The 16,931-nt window shown below is 40.8% G+C and overlaps 1 protein-coding gene across 5 annotated transcripts in view; it reads left to right on the plus strand.

Annotated features, from left to right (window-relative positions):
- Positions 1-16,931, plus strand: part of PCDH15 (protocadherin related 15) — a 464,553-nt gene that overhangs the window by 208,134 nt on the left and 239,488 nt on the right. For 4 of the 5 annotated variants that reach the window (XM_065671106.1, XM_065671105.1, XM_065671103.1 and 1 more), the window contains 2 exons: positions 1,704-1,814; positions 6,750-6,920. In XM_065671106.1, coding sequence (XP_065527178.1) covers positions 1,704-1,814; positions 6,750-6,920 — 282 coding nt within the window. The remainder of the gene's footprint in view (positions 1-1,703; positions 1,815-6,749; positions 6,921-16,931) is intronic. The other variant, XM_065671104.1, reaches the window with a different exon arrangement.

Raw genomic sequence — 16,931 nt, forward strand, 5'->3', positions numbered from 1 at the left:
CACAATGCTGTTTGACACCAGTGACATAGTCTCCAGTTATTTGGCAGTCTGTGATGCAATTCCCAGTCCTGTTTTCCTGCACACCATGAACATCTGCAACATGGAGAATGTAACGATTGTTATCATTTATTTGCTAAAAAACAAACTGTGATTTTAACAGATGTTTCAACTTTTAGAAAGAAAAGGCCTTGATGTGTTATCTAAGGAAAGAATATTACTGTCTACATCAGCAGTGTTTCTGTGGAGTTACTGTGGAATGTTGTATATCTATTATCCATTCAGCATACTTGAACATTAACTATATTTTACATAGGTAGATTGAAGCATGTAAAGATATTTTTAATGTGATTAATAATAGAACTGGAACTAGGTTACATGTCAGAAACCTGTGTCTGTTCCTGTAATCCTTCTCCCAAATGAGTCATTAGTCGAAGTGAATCCTTTAAAGGTGTGTGCACCCCAGCAGTACCCTCCTACCATTCAGTGCCACAGCTTTGTAATCTCAATCTGTTTAAGCAGCTCTGCAAGGCAAATTTGGTTTCACCTGATTTGCCCTGGAATCTGAACTTACTAGTGTACGAGCGTGTGCACAACTGCTGCTATGAGCTGGCACCTAAGTGTGTGGTGTTGATGTTCCCTGTGTATTTACTACTTCATTGCCCTCATGAAATAAAGAGAAGATAGATACAATGATGTGGATTTCTTAACCTCTAATACTTGACAATACTTACAATAGTGAGAAAAAAAATAGATGATGGCAAGCTGAACTGTAGAAACTGAAGACCTCAGCTCTCAGATGGGAAATGGAGAAAGCTTTTCTGAACACACCAGTGCAAATTCAGCATGGCAAATCTGCAAGAAGCAGGGTAGCTAGCTCTTCAGTTTATGGTTGGAATTAATAATGATTATGCAAAGAATCAGAGAGATTTCTATTATGTAAGAGATTATTTATTGTTGGGGTGTTGTGGTTTAAGCCCAGTTGGTAACTCGGAACCATGCAGCCGCTTGCTTACTCCCCTTTCTTCCTCCCCAATCCCGGTGGGATAGGGAAGAGAATCAAAGGAATGTAAGCCCCCTGGGTTGAGATAAGAACAGCCCAATAGCTGAAGTATGATACAAAACTACTAGTACTACTAACAATACTGACATGGGAAATACCAAGGGGAGAGAATACAATTGCTCACCACCCACTGACTGATCTGATATCCAGCCCAACCCAGTCAGCAATCTGGGCCTTCCAGGTAACTCCCCCCAGTTTATGTACTGGGCATGACCTACTGTGGTATGAAATACCCCTTTGGATTTTTTGGGTCAGGGGTCCTGTCTTTGCTTCCTACCAGCTTCTTGTGCCCCTCCTCACTGGCAGAGCATGAGAGACTGAAAAGTCCTTGATCAGAGTAAGCGCTGCTTAGCAACAACTAAAACACTGGTGTGTTATCAGCATTGTTCTCAGATCAAAGCCAAACACAGCACTGGACCAGCCACCAAGAAGGGTTAAAAATAGCTGTTACAGCTGAACCCAGGACACAGGGTTCTTATGGAGTAAATTGGGTAGGGAGAAAACATAAAAATCTAAAATCTCTAATCTGGAAAGTGGATGCCATTTTGGTATTACATTCAGTCGATCATCTTGTGTTCTATCTGAAAAATATTTTAATTTTGAAGCATGTTTAATTTTACTGTACTGTTTTAATTTTTTGCAGACTTCCAACAGGACCTTTGATATTCCTCTCACTTTGTCTGGAGCAGTAGTTCTACGGGAAAGACTAAATTATGAAGAAAAGACTCGTTACTTTGTCATTGTTCAAGCAAATGTAAGTATAGATCTCTTAACAGCCATTTATACTGATGATTTAGGTAGGGTTTTAGTTTGCATATTTAGATTTATCTAAGGAAAGGGAAAGTCTCACTAAAATACCAGGTATGATAATACTCTTCTCTTGAAGATCTTATTTGACATTTACCTAGGTTGTGGGAAGCTTAAGCATTTTCTTACTAGTTAAAAGAGGCTTGCTCAGCGTGTGTAACAAGACAGCCTTGTTGGCACAAAGAGCAAGTTGCAAATTTGAAGTACAGCCCATGCAGAAAAGTGCATTCTAGTGTCACTAAGTGTTCATTTTCTGGCAAATATAGTGATGCTAATTTGATCTTAAATGAGTTTAATGGATACAATTTAGTTGTATCCTTGAGGTTTGAAATGCGTTTTTCTATAAAGAAGTGATTTTAATTTTGAGTCACACTGCAAGCATATGTAGAGGGCTATTTTTTTTAATTTTTTAATTTTTTATTTTTTAGTGTCTGGCAGTGGGTAAGGCATACTGAGAAGAAAACTGATGCTTAAACTACATAGAACGTATCTGTCATCAGAGAAGTTTTTTCGTGCCCTTGAGGGCAGTGAAAGCTTTTTTTCCCTTTTTGACCTTCTGATAATAGCTGAAACGAAAACTTTTGCTCTGTTGTTTACTTCTGTTGTGATACCATTTCTTTTGTGAGGAAAATGAGAATGCTCTGAAGCAACTTTAGATAGCTCTCTCCTGAATTCACGCATTTATATTACTGTCATCTTTCCGACACAGAATTGTAGATAACATTTTACAATCTATTTTGCTAAATATTTTGTGGCATGTTCATTATTTCTCCCAACAGAAAAAGGCTCTGGGGTTGTCTAAGTGCTTTTTGCACTTCGATATGTCTAAAGATGCTTCCTGGCTGTTAGAACAAGCCATTTTTTCTTGGTTAACATAATTTTCTGACCTCTTAAACAGGAACACAGGAAGGCTCAGAACTGATTTGCCTTGTTGTTTTATCAATAATTTATTCTGCAGATCACCACTGCACATTTACAGCTCTTTTCCTTTGATGTCAGAGCTCAGAGTGTCATGAGACACTGCACTCCTAGAAAAATAACAGGGCTAGTTGAGCAGGTCATGTTTTTCAAGAGTGCGATGTGCTGTGCAGCAGTGTGAACAACTCACATGAAGATGGAAGCCTGTCACCCTGCAGGAGCTACTGGGGAAGGCACAGCTTGGAGTGCATGGTGGCAGTATTACAAAGCAATCTCATTAATTGGTTCCTTCCTTTCAATATGTCCTTTCACAGTAAATTGTCACCTTTGTGGTGCTGGTTTTGGGACTAGACTTGTGCTAATAGCTTCTCTATCATATTTATACATAATGGAGCAGTTTGCATGACAGAAATGTCTTGCGAGGACATGTGCTTTCTCAAATATACCCAAATGGGAACTGAGCTTACTAAAATTTAGAGCACTCACAGATGAGAAACTAGATCTCAAAGAAAGGCTGTAATTAAGCTTTATAACTGAGCGTTTTTATGAGTTTTCCATATGCAAACTTTTTTTTCTTTTTTCGTTTTTTTATTTTACAAGATATTGTTGGCAACATTTAATCATATAAATGTATTGCATGTACTGTGAAATCATATATCTATTCCACTGATTACATTAGCAGTGATCATTTGTTGTTCTTGCATCCTAAAGATACTACATGAAATTAATTACTTTTCATAGAGTCATAGAATAGTTAGGGTTGGGAAGGACTGTAAGATTATCTAGTTCCAACCCCCCTGCCATGGGCAGGGACACCTTACACTAAACCATCTCACCCGAGGCTCTGTCCAGCCTGGCCTTGAACACCGCCAGGGATGGAGCATTCACAACTTCCCTGGGCAACCCATTCCAGTGCCTCACCACTCTCACAGGAAAGAACTTCCTCCTTATATCCAACCTAAACTTTCCCTGTTTAAGTTTGAACCCGTTACCCCTTGTCCTGTCACTACAGTCCCTAATGAAGAGTCCCTCCCCAGCATCCCTATAGGCCCCCTTCAGGTACTGGAAGGCTGCTGTGAGGTCTCCACACACCCTTCTCTTCTCCAGGCTCAACAGTCCCAACTTTCTCAGCCTAGCTTCATACGGGAGGTGCTCCAGTCCCCTGATCATCCTCGTGGCCCTCCTCTGGACTTGTTCCAGCAGTTCCATGTCCTTTTTATGTTGAGGACACCAGAACTGCACACAGTACTCCAAGTGGGGTCTCACAAGAGCAGAGTAGAGGGGCAGGATCACCTCCTTTGACCTGCTGGTCACTCATTTTGATGCAGCCCAGGATACGGTTGGCTTTCTGGGCTGCGAGCGTACACTGAAGCCAGCTCATGTTCATTTTCTCATTAACCAGCACCCCCAAGTCCTTCTCCGCAGGGCTGCTCTGAATCTCTTCTTTGCCCAGTCTGTAGCTATGCCTGGGATTGCTCTGACCCAGGTGTAGGACCTTGCACTTGTCATGGTTGAACTTCATAAGGTTGGCATCAGCCCACCTCACAAGCATGTCGGGTCCCTTTGGATGGCATTCCTTCCCTCCAGCATATTAACCGAACCACACAGCTTGGTGTCATCGGTAAACTTGCTGAGGGCGCACTCAATCCCACTGTCCATGTCAGCAACAAAGATGTTGAACAAGACCGGTCCCAACACCGATCCCTGAGGGACACCACTCGTTACTGGTCTCCAGCCTGACATTGAGCCATTGACCACAACTACTTGCTTGTGGCCGTCCAGCCAGTTCTTTATCCACCGAGTGGTCCATCCATCAAATTGATGTCTCTCCAATTTAGAGACAAGGATGTCATGTGGGACAGTGTCGAACACTTTGCAGAAGTCCAGGTAGATGACGTCAACTGCTCTACCCCTGTCCATCAGTTCCATAGCCCCATCACAGAAGGCCACCCAATTGGTCAGGCAGGATTTCGCCTTACTGAAGCCATGCTGGCTGTCACCAAGCACCTTGTTGTTTTTCATGTGCCTTAGCATGCCTTCCAGGAGAATGTGCTCCAAGAATACTCAATGGTGTCTTGTGTACCCAAAGATTTTAAAACAAGCAAACAAAAAATAACAAACAAAAACTAGACAAACCATGATACGTAGAAAAGAACCAGTAATGAAGCATGAAGACTTTTTGGGTGCAGCATTGTAGCTGCTTTATTGTGGACAGAAGTGTTCTTCTGCCTTTTAAAAGATGAACAGTACAACTCATTCTCCAGACTAATCAAATGTCCTCTTGGAGTACAGATCTTAGATCAACCTTATTGCTGTCCCCTGGCTGGTTTTTTTTTGGGGGGGAGGGGAGGGAAAAGGAAGGTGATAAATCTTTCTTAAATTGCGGTGTGCAAAGGTGGGTTGAGCATTACTGTCCAGGACCTCTCCACTGCCCATTAGAAAAGAAGTAGTTACTGATTATGCTTTTCATTTCTGTAAGTTAAGACATTAAGTCAAGGACTTTTCAGCTTCTCCTGCTGCCCTGTCAGTGAGGGGGCTGGGGGCTGCACAAAAAACTGGGATGGGACTCAGCCAAGACAACTGACCCAAACATAGATAATACTATCATACAGGGTATAGCAGGCATGCCTGAAAATGCAAAATGTTGTTCACATCAGGCAAAACACTTGGTCTTAGCATCCTGAAATTCTAAGCATTAAAGAAAATGTGACAGGGCAGAGATCATCCTCCTGTACTTTGCACTGGTGAGGCTGCACCTCGAATCCTGTGTTCAGTTCTAAGCCCCTCACTGCAAGAAAGACATTGAGGTGCTGGAGCGGGTCCAGATAAAGGCAAAGAAGCTGGTGGAGACTCTGGAGCACAAGTCTTATGAGGAACAACTGAGGGGACTGGGGGTATTCAGTCTGGAGAAGAGAAGGCTCAGGGGGACCTTACTGATCTCTACAACTGCCTGAAAGGAGGTTGTAGTGAGGTGGGGGTCAGTCTCTTCTCCCAGGTAACAAGTGATAGAACAAGAGGTAACGGTCTCAAGTTGCTCCAGGGGAGGTTTAGATTTCTATATTAGCAAAAATTTCTTCACAGAGAGGGTGCTCAGGCATTGGAACAGGGTGCCCAGGAAAGTGGTGGAATCAGTCCCTGGAAGCGTTCAAAGTTATGTACAGATGAGGCCCTCAGTGACAAGCTTTGGTGGTAGTCTTGGCAGTACTGGGGTAATGGTTGTACTTGATAATCTTAAAAGTCTCTTTCAATCAAACGGATGTGATTCTATTCTAAACTGGCTGAAGGGATATTTCATACCATATGATGTCATGCTGAACAATAAAACTAGGGGGAGTTTGCCAGGGGGGCAGCAGCCTGCTGCTCAGGGACTGGCTGGCCATTGGTAAGTGTGTGGTGAGCAATTGCATTGTGCATCACTTGTTTTGTATATTTTTTAGTTGCTACTATTTTCCCTTTCTTTTCTGTTCTATTAAACTGTCTTTATCTCAACACATGACTTTTACCTTTTTTCCAGTTCTCTCCCTCATCCCACTAGGTGTGGGGGGCGTATGTGTGTGTGTGAGCAAAGAGCTGTGTGATGTAAAGATGCCTCTCAGGTTGAACCACAACAAATTCAGATTATAAGTAAAGCATGAGGGACTTTTTATCTTAAACAGATATTTTTATAGAATTTATATAGAATTAACAAGACATGTATCTTCATTTCACACATTTTCTGAGAATTAATTTATCAAAATTGTATTTTTTTCTGAGTGATAGATGTCTGAGAATATTTCCTAATTCAAGGGATAATTTTATTCCTGAGCCTTCAAGGCCGTAGCTCTGAAGCTGAAGTTTTCATAATTACTCATTTCCTAGAATGTGGATAATTATGCTGCTTATATGTTCTGCCCTTAACTTTAAACTTTTTTGTAGATTCTCTGATTTAGAAAGTCTCACCAAATGTAACTCATTTGCTCCATAGGACAGAGCCCAAAATCTTCATGAGAGAAGGACAAGTACAACCACCCTGACAGTAGATGTGCTTGATGGGGATGACTTGGGCCCAATGTTTCTTCCTTGTGTCTTGGTGAACAATACTCGTGACTGTAGACCTCTCACCTATCAAGCAAGCTTGCCAGAACTGACTGATCCTGTAAGTCCTCTTGATCTTTTGCAAGTTTTATATGTTTGTTTTGCAAGCATCTGCCTTTTTTCTTTTTTCCTGTGAATGCAGTTGAGAACTGTAACTAGAAAGGTCATGTATTCTTTATGCCATATGTTTTATATGCTAAATAAAAGAAAACCAAGATAGATGTAGGAATTGGTGTTGAAATTCTAGCTTTGATAAAATGGCAGACTGCTTGTTCACTAAAATGGCTGAGTCTTACTGTAATTTGATAACTTTGGAATTGCTTTTCCTGATCAGACCACGTTTTGCTCTCAAAATACCCTGAAGAACGCTTTTTGAGAAAGGACTTGACATGTTATTCCATTCAGGATTGTATAGACCTTAGGAGAACAGGGTTGTTGTTTTTTTTTTTTTTTTTTTTTGAAAGAGAAAGCATTAGTTACTACTCCCTGAAAAAATTGTTTGTGACTATTATTGCATTTCAGTCAAGAGGCACTAAAGAGCAATGTATGTTTATTCCATGTAGATGCTTGCATTAAGTATGTTGTTTAACACATCAGTTACGATAAGGACAAAGATCAGTATAAGGCCCATTTCGTGCTGAAACATACACAGTGACTCACAAAAGGAGGAGGTGAGAGCTTTATCATTTCCTGGTGCAAAATGGTGTCAGTTCCTCTTCCTTACAGGAGAGATGCTACTTGGTATAATGGGGAGGTGCATCTCTGTGGTGGCTGAAACCAAAATATTAATTTCTTAATTGATATTGATATATGACTTTATATATCAATATATATTTGAGAATATAAAAAGGAAGAACCAAATGAAACACTTGGTATTACCACACCTGGTTAGCATTGACATTAAGAGAATATTAAGGTTAAGTATTGACATTAAGATCATGATTTCTGTTGCTTATTGCAAGACATGTTCTTTGTCCTGCTTTCTCTGACCAGGAGATGGGGAAGGTTGAGGCTGTATGTTCTGAGAGAGAACTGCAAGTTTTCTGCCTTGTCTTGCCATCCTGTGCCTTGCAGTATTTTCTCATTCCACACGTTGTGTTGTCCTTTGTTGCTCAGTGGTGCTGCTGAAAATATGCTTGAGCTGGGTCACCAAGCACTGCCATCACCCTGCTTGGTTGACTCAGGTGATGCTTTTAATGAGTTTCAAAATCTCTCACAGTGCTTTATCCATTTTAGGTCTAGTGGAAATTGGTTCTAATATACATCAGTCGATTGTTTCGTCCTGCACAGGTCTGGTTTAATAACCAGTGAAATCTCAAAGAGGTGGGACAGGCCTTATTGTAATTAAGATAAGTGTATTGTATGTATTCTGGGTAAGGGAGAGCTAGAACAAATTTTAGGGAGGTGGTGTAAGTCCATCTGGACCCCTTGGCAAACTTCTGGTGGAAGATTGGGTCTTACATATACCTTCAAAGGAGATTCTCTGCCGGAGAATGCAGCCTGATGATTGCAGTTGTGGCAAGACTGGACACTTGATATTCAGCCTGTAAGAGAAGCAAATTGGTTGTGAAAGGAAAGGGGAGAGATGTTTCATATTTAACCTTGCCATATTGATTTACACTTTTTTTTTCTTTCTTTTTTTATTATTTTCCCCTCTTCCTCTTCCTTCTACACCTTGATATTTGATAGCCCTTTGTAACTCTGTTGTCTATTTTCGACTTCAAATAAATCCTTTTACTTAAAATTCTACATTAAATTTGTTTGGGCCTAGTGTCATTTGAAGGAGAGTGGGCAACCACAAGTTACTTTTCAGCTGAGTGTGCAGCATGGTAATAGAGCATGACCCCACTTTATCTGCACAGATCTGATACAGTTCCCAATACACAGGCAGGTGAGCCAGAAATTATTAATAACCGGTTTCGTCATTACTTTGTTTTTTATTTGGTCATCTTAATATATAACGAAAATAATTCAATTTTCCTGATAGAGCTGTCAAAGATTAAAAGAAGCCAGCGCTGTCTCCACTCCTGCTTTAGTTTGCTGCACTGAAAGAGAAAACAGTGTCTGCCAAAGAAGGTGTCTAGGGTGGGAAAAATCTGTGATTTAGGTGCTGAGTTGCAAAATGTATTCATTTAACTTCATAATCTACAATCTGTTCAGATATTGAGGGTTTTTCTTTGCTTTTTGTCTGTTTTGCATCAAACTGCACCTTAAGAAATCTGATCTATGAAATGAGAAACTGGTTCTGTTGATGAACTACCAGCTATTTGCTGTTTATCTGTTCGTAGCACTGTAGCAGTTTTGATAAAAGTAAGTGGAAGAAGGATGTTTGAACTCAAAGTTTTACCTTGGTATCTCAGATATTTACTTGACTTCTAAATGGTAATTCCGTTAGAAGATATGGATGGTACCTAAAAAGATCGAGCTAGTAATTTTATGTATTACGTTTCTTTCTGCAATCAGCACTGTGATAAAGTGCAGAGAAGCCTGAGCTGTCTGGAATAGCCAGGGGCTAGCAGTGGACTCCTGTGATGTGCTAATCTGTTAATGCAGCCTGGGCAGAGAACCTCACTCAGAGATAGGTTGCAGACTTCTGCATGATGTGAAACCATTGAATTGCATCACATAGACAAGACCCATCTGAGTCTGTAAAGCTGTAAGAATTGTAGTACAATCTCAAATTATATAGAAGCTCATAGTAACCAATATACTCCTCAGAATGAGTTATCTGAAGTTACTTGAACTAGTTAGTTGGGGTTTTTCTAAAGATCAAAATTTACTACGCTGCAGGTGTTGAACCTCCAGTGTGTATGTAGCAAGTAGAACAGAATGCTCTTTGCTGGTTTTGATCGGTTTCTTTGATTGTTTTGTGTTTATTTTTTTAATGGCAGCCACTCTAGGTTAAGGTACTATTTTTAGTCCAACATTTATTTTTATTTGCTTTTCCAGTTTTCAATGAACATGAGACAGAATATTAATAAATATAGGACAAAGTTGAAGTATCAGTTATTTGGAAGCAGTGGCTTGAAAAAGTAGTTACTTTACAGGGCAAAATGTATACTCTGCTCGCCGTTAAAGCAAAGCATTTAATGTAACTGGCAAGTATAATATTTTTGTTTCATCTTGCACAATTAGCTGGCCATGAATTTGCTAAGGTAAAAATCGTATTTCTTTTCCAAGCTTCTTTCACTTAAATGCACTAAGGCAGTTGGATACATTGGGAATGAAGAATCTGTATGGCATGTGTTTTGTTTACAGTCTTTAAAGGGCAGAGGTTGAAGAGGCCAGTGAAATTAACGGATCTCTTTGTTACCAGAGAAGCAATTTATTTTCCTGAAGAACAATACCAAGGTTTATACTATGCCTTCTGAGAGTTGTTCTGACTCATGGCAGTATTAATAATATTAAATCAGCTCCAGCCTGGGCAGAGTGTTGTATAATTAGAATTTATACACTTGTAAAAACCTCTTTTGCATTTCTGCCATTTGTACAAACAGTGTAAATTCTCCCAAAACTGCAGATCTTCCAAGCAGAGCTGAAGGTTATCTGATAGTCCTCTCTGGGTGTGCATATAGAATGAAATGATGTGATAGTACCTTCTCAGTTAGCTGGGTGCTGCCTGCAACTGACTGAGTTTTGCCCCAAGATGTGATGTTCTTCATTGGTGATTGCCTGGTTTCACAAGTGTCACTTTTGCAGTGTCACCAATGAGCTACTGTAATTAATTGCTATGATGGCAACTAATTAATTAGTTCTAGGAGCACAGCTAAGATCATAGAAACATTAGTGTCTCTGATATCAAATGCATGTGAGGTGCTCTTGCAACTTAGTAGAAGACACAGAAAATCATAGTTCAGAGTAAACAAACTTTGGGTGTTTTTGTAGCACATTAGTTCTTCTGAATGCTTGATCCTGTGTGTGCCAGGTTCAGCCGTAGCAGTCCTTTTTCTCCTTCTTAGTAGCTGGCGCAGTGCTGTGTTTTTGACTTTCGGTCTGGGAACAGCTCTGATAACACCGATGTTTTTAGTTGCTGCTCACTAGTGTTTACTCTGACCAAGGACTTTCTGAGTCTCATGCTCTGCCAGGGAGGAGGGGAAGCTGGGAGGAAGCAGAGACAGGACATCAGGCCCAAAGTAGCCAAAGAGATATTCTGTAACACAGCACGTCATGCCCACTATGTAAACTGGGGGCAGTTACCCAGAAGCCCCAGATCACTGCTCAGGTCAGGCTGGGTATCAGTTGGCGGGTGGTGAGCGGTTGTATTCTCTTCCCTTGTTATTTCCCTTACCATTATTATCATTGGCGGTAGCAGCAGTGATTTGTATTATACCTTAGTTACTGGACTGTTCTTATCTCAACCCATGGGAGTTACATTCTTTTGATTCTCCTCCCCATCCTTCTGGGAGTGGGGGAGCAAGCGGGGAGAGTGAGCGAGCAGCTGCATGGTTCTAGGTTGCTGGCTGGGCTTAAACCGCGACACTGTGGTAGATGAGTGGCTCTACTGAAGCCCAGACAAAACTAAGTTAACAGTTTGTAATCCACACCTTAGGTTATATATTGCTTCTCTGGGCAGTAATTTACTTGTGAAGTGCTACCTGTTGAGTCTGATTCAGTGTCTATGACAGTGATAGAGTAAGTTGCTTTTCAAGTTCCTAGACCAAGAGGGAAAGAAATAAATCTACTGAGTTTTGAGTCCTCTAATAATCATTGCAAAATTTATCTGCAAAAAGACACCAAAGCCCACTATAAGACAGAATTCAAAGTCATAAAAGACATAAAGACACTGAAGAGCAGGGAGCACCCTTAGAATCCTTCAAGCTTGGATTAGCAAGAAGGACCTCTTTAGTTAGATTAGTTTTGCTTCAGGGAAAGAAAACTGAACTTTTAAGAGGTAGAATTGTAATCCTGCAGGGTAAAAGCCCTGCTTGAGCAGTGGGGGAGTGAGTCCTCCCTGAAGAGCACCGCACACATCCTGTAACATGGTTTTGAAACTGTGGAAACTGCAGACTTTTGATGCTAAGATGAAATGAACAGTGTTGCTCTACTGTCACAGAAATCAAGAGTTACAGTATTTTTAATTGCAAATTTTAGATTATTCTATATTTAATACTGAGCACAGTCTTTTCTGAACACTTAACTTTTTTTAACTTTTTTTTTTTTTCCCTAACATTGAGGAAGGTTTTGAATACTTCATGCAGGGGACAAAAAGAGTTTATTGATTTTTCATATATGGAAAGCATTATCAACCACCATGATATTAAGAATTGTGGCTTAGATAGCCACAATAGATAGGCGTTGTTAGAGGTCCCTGGAGACCCTGCATAGGGAGTCGATGAAAGGCTTCTTTTGGAAAAGACTCTACATGGACAATGGAGATGAAGATGACCAGACCACCAGCTCCACGTGTTGAGCCATTCCACAGTTTGGGAAGGGAAAGGCCCATCCTTCTTATGAAGCAGCATCAGTTTCTTCTGGGCTCGGACTACAGTGTTCCCCAGCATCCTTTCCAGCTCTCGAGCAGTCGGCTCCTAGTCTCCCAGCCCCACAATCATGATGCAGTCCGCCTGCCAGATGCAGCGCTGGGTCCAGGGCATGAGAGTGCTGTCTGTCTGGTAGAGCACAATGCGGTTGATGTCCTGTTGTCCTAACCAGCTGTTTAGTCTGTATTCATGGATACTGTCCTGCGCAGCAGCACCAAGTCGCTGTAAATGCATCAAATCCTCAGGGTATCTTGTCAGGAAGTGCATCTTACTCGTAATCCAGAATTGCTTGTAGAGTTCGCAGTTAGTGGTGAAAATGTGTTTTGTATCAGACTGATAGTTACGTCAAAAATGACAAAAAACTCACATTTTATCTTTTCATTTCTTGCTGAAACTCTAATGGCAATCACAACAGGTTTTCTCCAAGCTATTTCACATTCCCCTGCAGCATTCTAGCTCAGCATCATAAAGTGATGTCCTGTAACTGGCTGCAGTAAAATAACTTTCATACCACATTCTCTGGTGTATTGCTGTTTAGCAGTTCTTTGCATTTATTGTTTTGAGTATTGGGGACTGACCCTTTATGGTACCTTTTGGGCACCATCACCTGTTGCAGAAGGGAGACTGTGAGATGCAGAGTAAATGGGTTATTCTGTGTGTGTGAGGAATGGAAATGCTGTAGGAGGGAACCAGCAGCACAGGAAATACTAGTTTTATTGTGATGGAGAATTAAAAAGGAATTTGGTGGAGGACTGAAGTAATTGGATCAGTGGGTGGGGCTGGTTTGGAAAACACAGGATACTTCATTAGTTACTAGGTTTTATCAGCTGTATACAAGTCAGTTCTGTGCTTTATAGCTAATCAACATTGCAGAGGATGTGCTGGTTTTTCATTACCTGTGGGCTTGAGGATTACAAGCACTAAACAATTCTTTCTGACATAATTTCATTGCGCCTCCATGCTATCTGACAGTACAGATCCCAATTCCTTCCGAACATAAATCCTCATGGAAATTTTCTCATAGATAAATGTTAATATAAAACTTGCTGCAAAATAAGTAAAATCTGAAACTTCTGGAAACAGCATCTCCCCATTTTAGCTATAACAGCACTTATTAGTCAAGGATAGTAATCAAAATGTTCTGGGATTTTTTTTTAGTGGTTTTTATGTATGTTGTGGGAAATACATATCCACAAAAGACACTTTATCCAGGCATCTACCGTGCAAGCTAAAACCAAATAACCTTTATTGAGGTTTAAGAGGAACTTGCCAAGCGTCCATACAGATGCTTTTACAGATGCTAAGTAAGATTTTTGTGGCATTTTTGTGATTAAATCAACTTCAGTGAAACCTTCCAACATACAAGGAAGCTTCCTCTTTCACCTGTGGGAAGAGCAAAATCCCATAGAATAGCAGAAATACCTCTGATGAAAGTGGTTTCTTTCTTGCTTTTTCTTATAAGCATGACTGCTTAAAGTCAAATGTGCATAGAGGTGAATTAACCACTACTAACAGTCAAGCTGGTTAGATATGATATATTTAAAAATTAAGATATTCATGGGCAATTTAGGAAGTTGTTAGTTTCTGAAACTAACATATCTCAATATGTCTTTTCTTTCTTTGCTTTATTTTTATTAAGATTTGGAATCTTCTACTGGAGCCTTTGGTTACTCTGTCTAGTATAGTTTTATGAGTGCTGCCTGTGATTTAGTTGCATCAAACATCAGGAAATTATTTGAGATTTAATGTGTTTTTAATTATTCCTTTCTCAGCAAAATAGGTGCTGTCCAATTTTGGAGACTGATGCTAAATGCTCTTGTAGGGGATGGTATTTATGCTTCATCCTGGAATTAGACCATGATTGAGCACAATTATGTCTGCTGGCATAATTGAATGCTTAAAGTGTGGATTGTATTTGTGGCTTCCTGAGAAAACAGAGCTTTCATCATTAGGAGAACTACGTGCTTCTCTTTATGCAAATATTTTCAGTAGGGAAAGAAGTGACTGCATTTTGACTAGGCAGAGTCTAGCTCTGCAATGGTACCTGACTTTGAGACTCATGTTGAAATTGGAAGTATGCTGGCACGCTCTAGGAAGTAGGCTGGCTGTTTATAGAGACACTTTGTGATGCGTAACCTAGTACATTTGTTCTGTGTCTCTCTCGTGTAGAAGTTTTTGTTGTTTCCCCCACCCCACCCCATCTGTTTCTTTATCCCTTCTGTCCTGGGTTCAGCAGCAGCACTCATTTTTCTCCTTCTTAGTAGCTGGTGCAGCGCTGTGGTTTTGACTTTTGGCCTGGGAACAGAGCAGATAACACTGATGTTTTTAGTTACTGCTCAAATATTTAGGCTGACCAAGGACTTTCTGAGCCTCATGCTCTGCCAGGGAGGAGGGGAAGCTGGGAAGAAGCAGAGACAGGACACCTGACCCAAACTGACCAAAGAGGTATTCCATACCACAGCATGTCATGCCCAGGATGGTAGCTGAGAGTTACCTGGAAGGGCTAGGGCACTGCGGGGTTGGATGAGGTATCGGTCAGTGCTTGGTCAGATGGGGAGAGTTACCGGTCGGCTGGTGGTGAGGTGTTGTATTCTCGTTCCTTGTTATTTCCCTTATCATTATTATTATTGGTGGTAGCAGTAGTGATTTGTGTTATACCTTAATTACTAAACTGTTCTTAGTCTCAGCAACCTGTGGGAGTTGCATTCTTTTCAGTTCTCCTCTCCATTTCTCTGGGAGTAGGGGGAGGGCAAGAAGGGGGGGAGTGAGAGAGTGACTGTGTGATTTATGGCTGACTTTGTTTAAACCATGACACCTTCCCACTTAAAAAACTGATCTTAGCGTTGATTTCAGATATGTGTTTCTCAGGAATAAATACAAGGGAATGCAACAAATTCCTTATTAACTGTTCTGTGTTTATCTTTGACTTTAATTACATTTCTGTTGCCTGAGGATCCCTCTTACATTTACCAATGATAAACCCATGTGTTCTTTCTATCGCTTGGTTTCAGGTCTTAAATATGCTTTTTTTTTAAATGAATGTTTAGTTGAGAAGATCAACAGCTATTATTTCAGAGTTTCTATACTGTCAATAAATAAATGACTAAGGGTAAAAGCTTTTATTTTGTTTATCATTTCTGTAGCCATTCTCTAACAAATGTAGTAGCTCCAGAACACAGAAAATCAGGCCTCTCATACATTGTAGTCTAGGCTGTTAACTTTTTTGGTTTTGAGTGTAGACGTATGTTGTCCAGCTTTCTGTATAAACTCATATTCTGTTGGAACGATGGCACTGCACGGCACAAGCAATCCAGGAGGTTCCTCGATTGTGTGGAAGACAACTTCCTTCTGCAAGTAATAGAGGAGCCGACAAGGAGAGGTGCCATGCTTGACCTTGTGCTCACCAACAGTGAGCCGGCAGTGTGCACTCGCAGCCCAGAAAGCCAACCGTATCCTGGGCTGCATTAAAAGGAGTGTGACCAGCAGGTCGAAAGAGGTGATCATGCCCCTCTACTCTGCTCTTGTGAGACCTCACCTGAAGTATTGTGTGCAGTTCTGGTGTCCTCAACATAAAAAGTACATGGAACTGCTGGAACAAGTCCAGAGGAGGGCCATGAGGATGATCAGGGGACTGGAGCACCTCCCGTGTGAAGATAGTCTGAGGAAGCTGGGACTGTTCAGCCTGGAGAAGAGAAGGCTGCGTGGGGACCTAATAGCAGCCTTCCAGTATCTGAAGGGGGCCTATAGGGATGCTGAGGAGGGACTCTTCATCAGGGACTGTAGTGACAGGACAAGGGGTAATGGGTTCAAACGTAAACAGGGGAAATTTAGGTTGGAAATAAGGAGGAAATTCTTACCTGTTAGGGTGGTGAGATACTGGAATGGGTTGCCCAGGGAAGTTGTGAGTGCTCCATCCCTGGTGGTGTTCAAGGCCAGGTTGGATGAAGCCTTGTGTGGAATGGTTTAGTGTGAGGTGTCCCTGCCCATGGCAGGAGGGTTGGAACTAGATGATCTTGAGGTCCTTTCCAACCCTAACTATTCTATGATTCTTTGATTCTATGTGGTGTCAACTGTTGGGCTGTAAGATGAATGAGTTCCTGTGTATTTACTAAACTATTTGGTAGACAGGGCAATGGTGTCATTTCAGCCATACTACAAGAACTAACCAGAGAAGTGCTTTAAAAATCGTGGTTGTATCTATACATTCTTGGGTTGTTGCTTGTTCAGTAAATTAGAAGGGAGTCTCTCTAATGTCTGAGGCTTTGAATACTCCTTTTGACACTGGCCGAAAGATGAGCAAATTGACCCATTTTCAGATATTAATTTTTCATTAGCAATTTAAGTAAAACCTGAAACTCAGATTAGGAAAAGGAAAATGAAGATTGATTTTCATGATATGTATGCAGTTATGTCAATGTATTTTCTGTTTAAAAAGGTGAATTGTTGTGGCCAAGTTATTTGCAGTATAGCTGAGAAGCAGACAGCAATTTTTCTAATAAAATTTAAACATAGATGCATGATGAACTTATAGACAATCTTGAATTGCTTTGGAAGCTGGAAAACAATTCAAAAGTGATAAAAAAATCCCTTCT

This window comes from Lathamus discolor, chromosome 3, assembly GCF_037157495.1.
Source record: "Lathamus discolor isolate bLatDis1 chromosome 3, bLatDis1.hap1, whole genome shotgun sequence".
In the NCBI taxonomy this organism is placed as follows: Eukaryota; Metazoa; Chordata; class Aves; order Psittaciformes; family Psittacidae; genus Lathamus; species Lathamus discolor.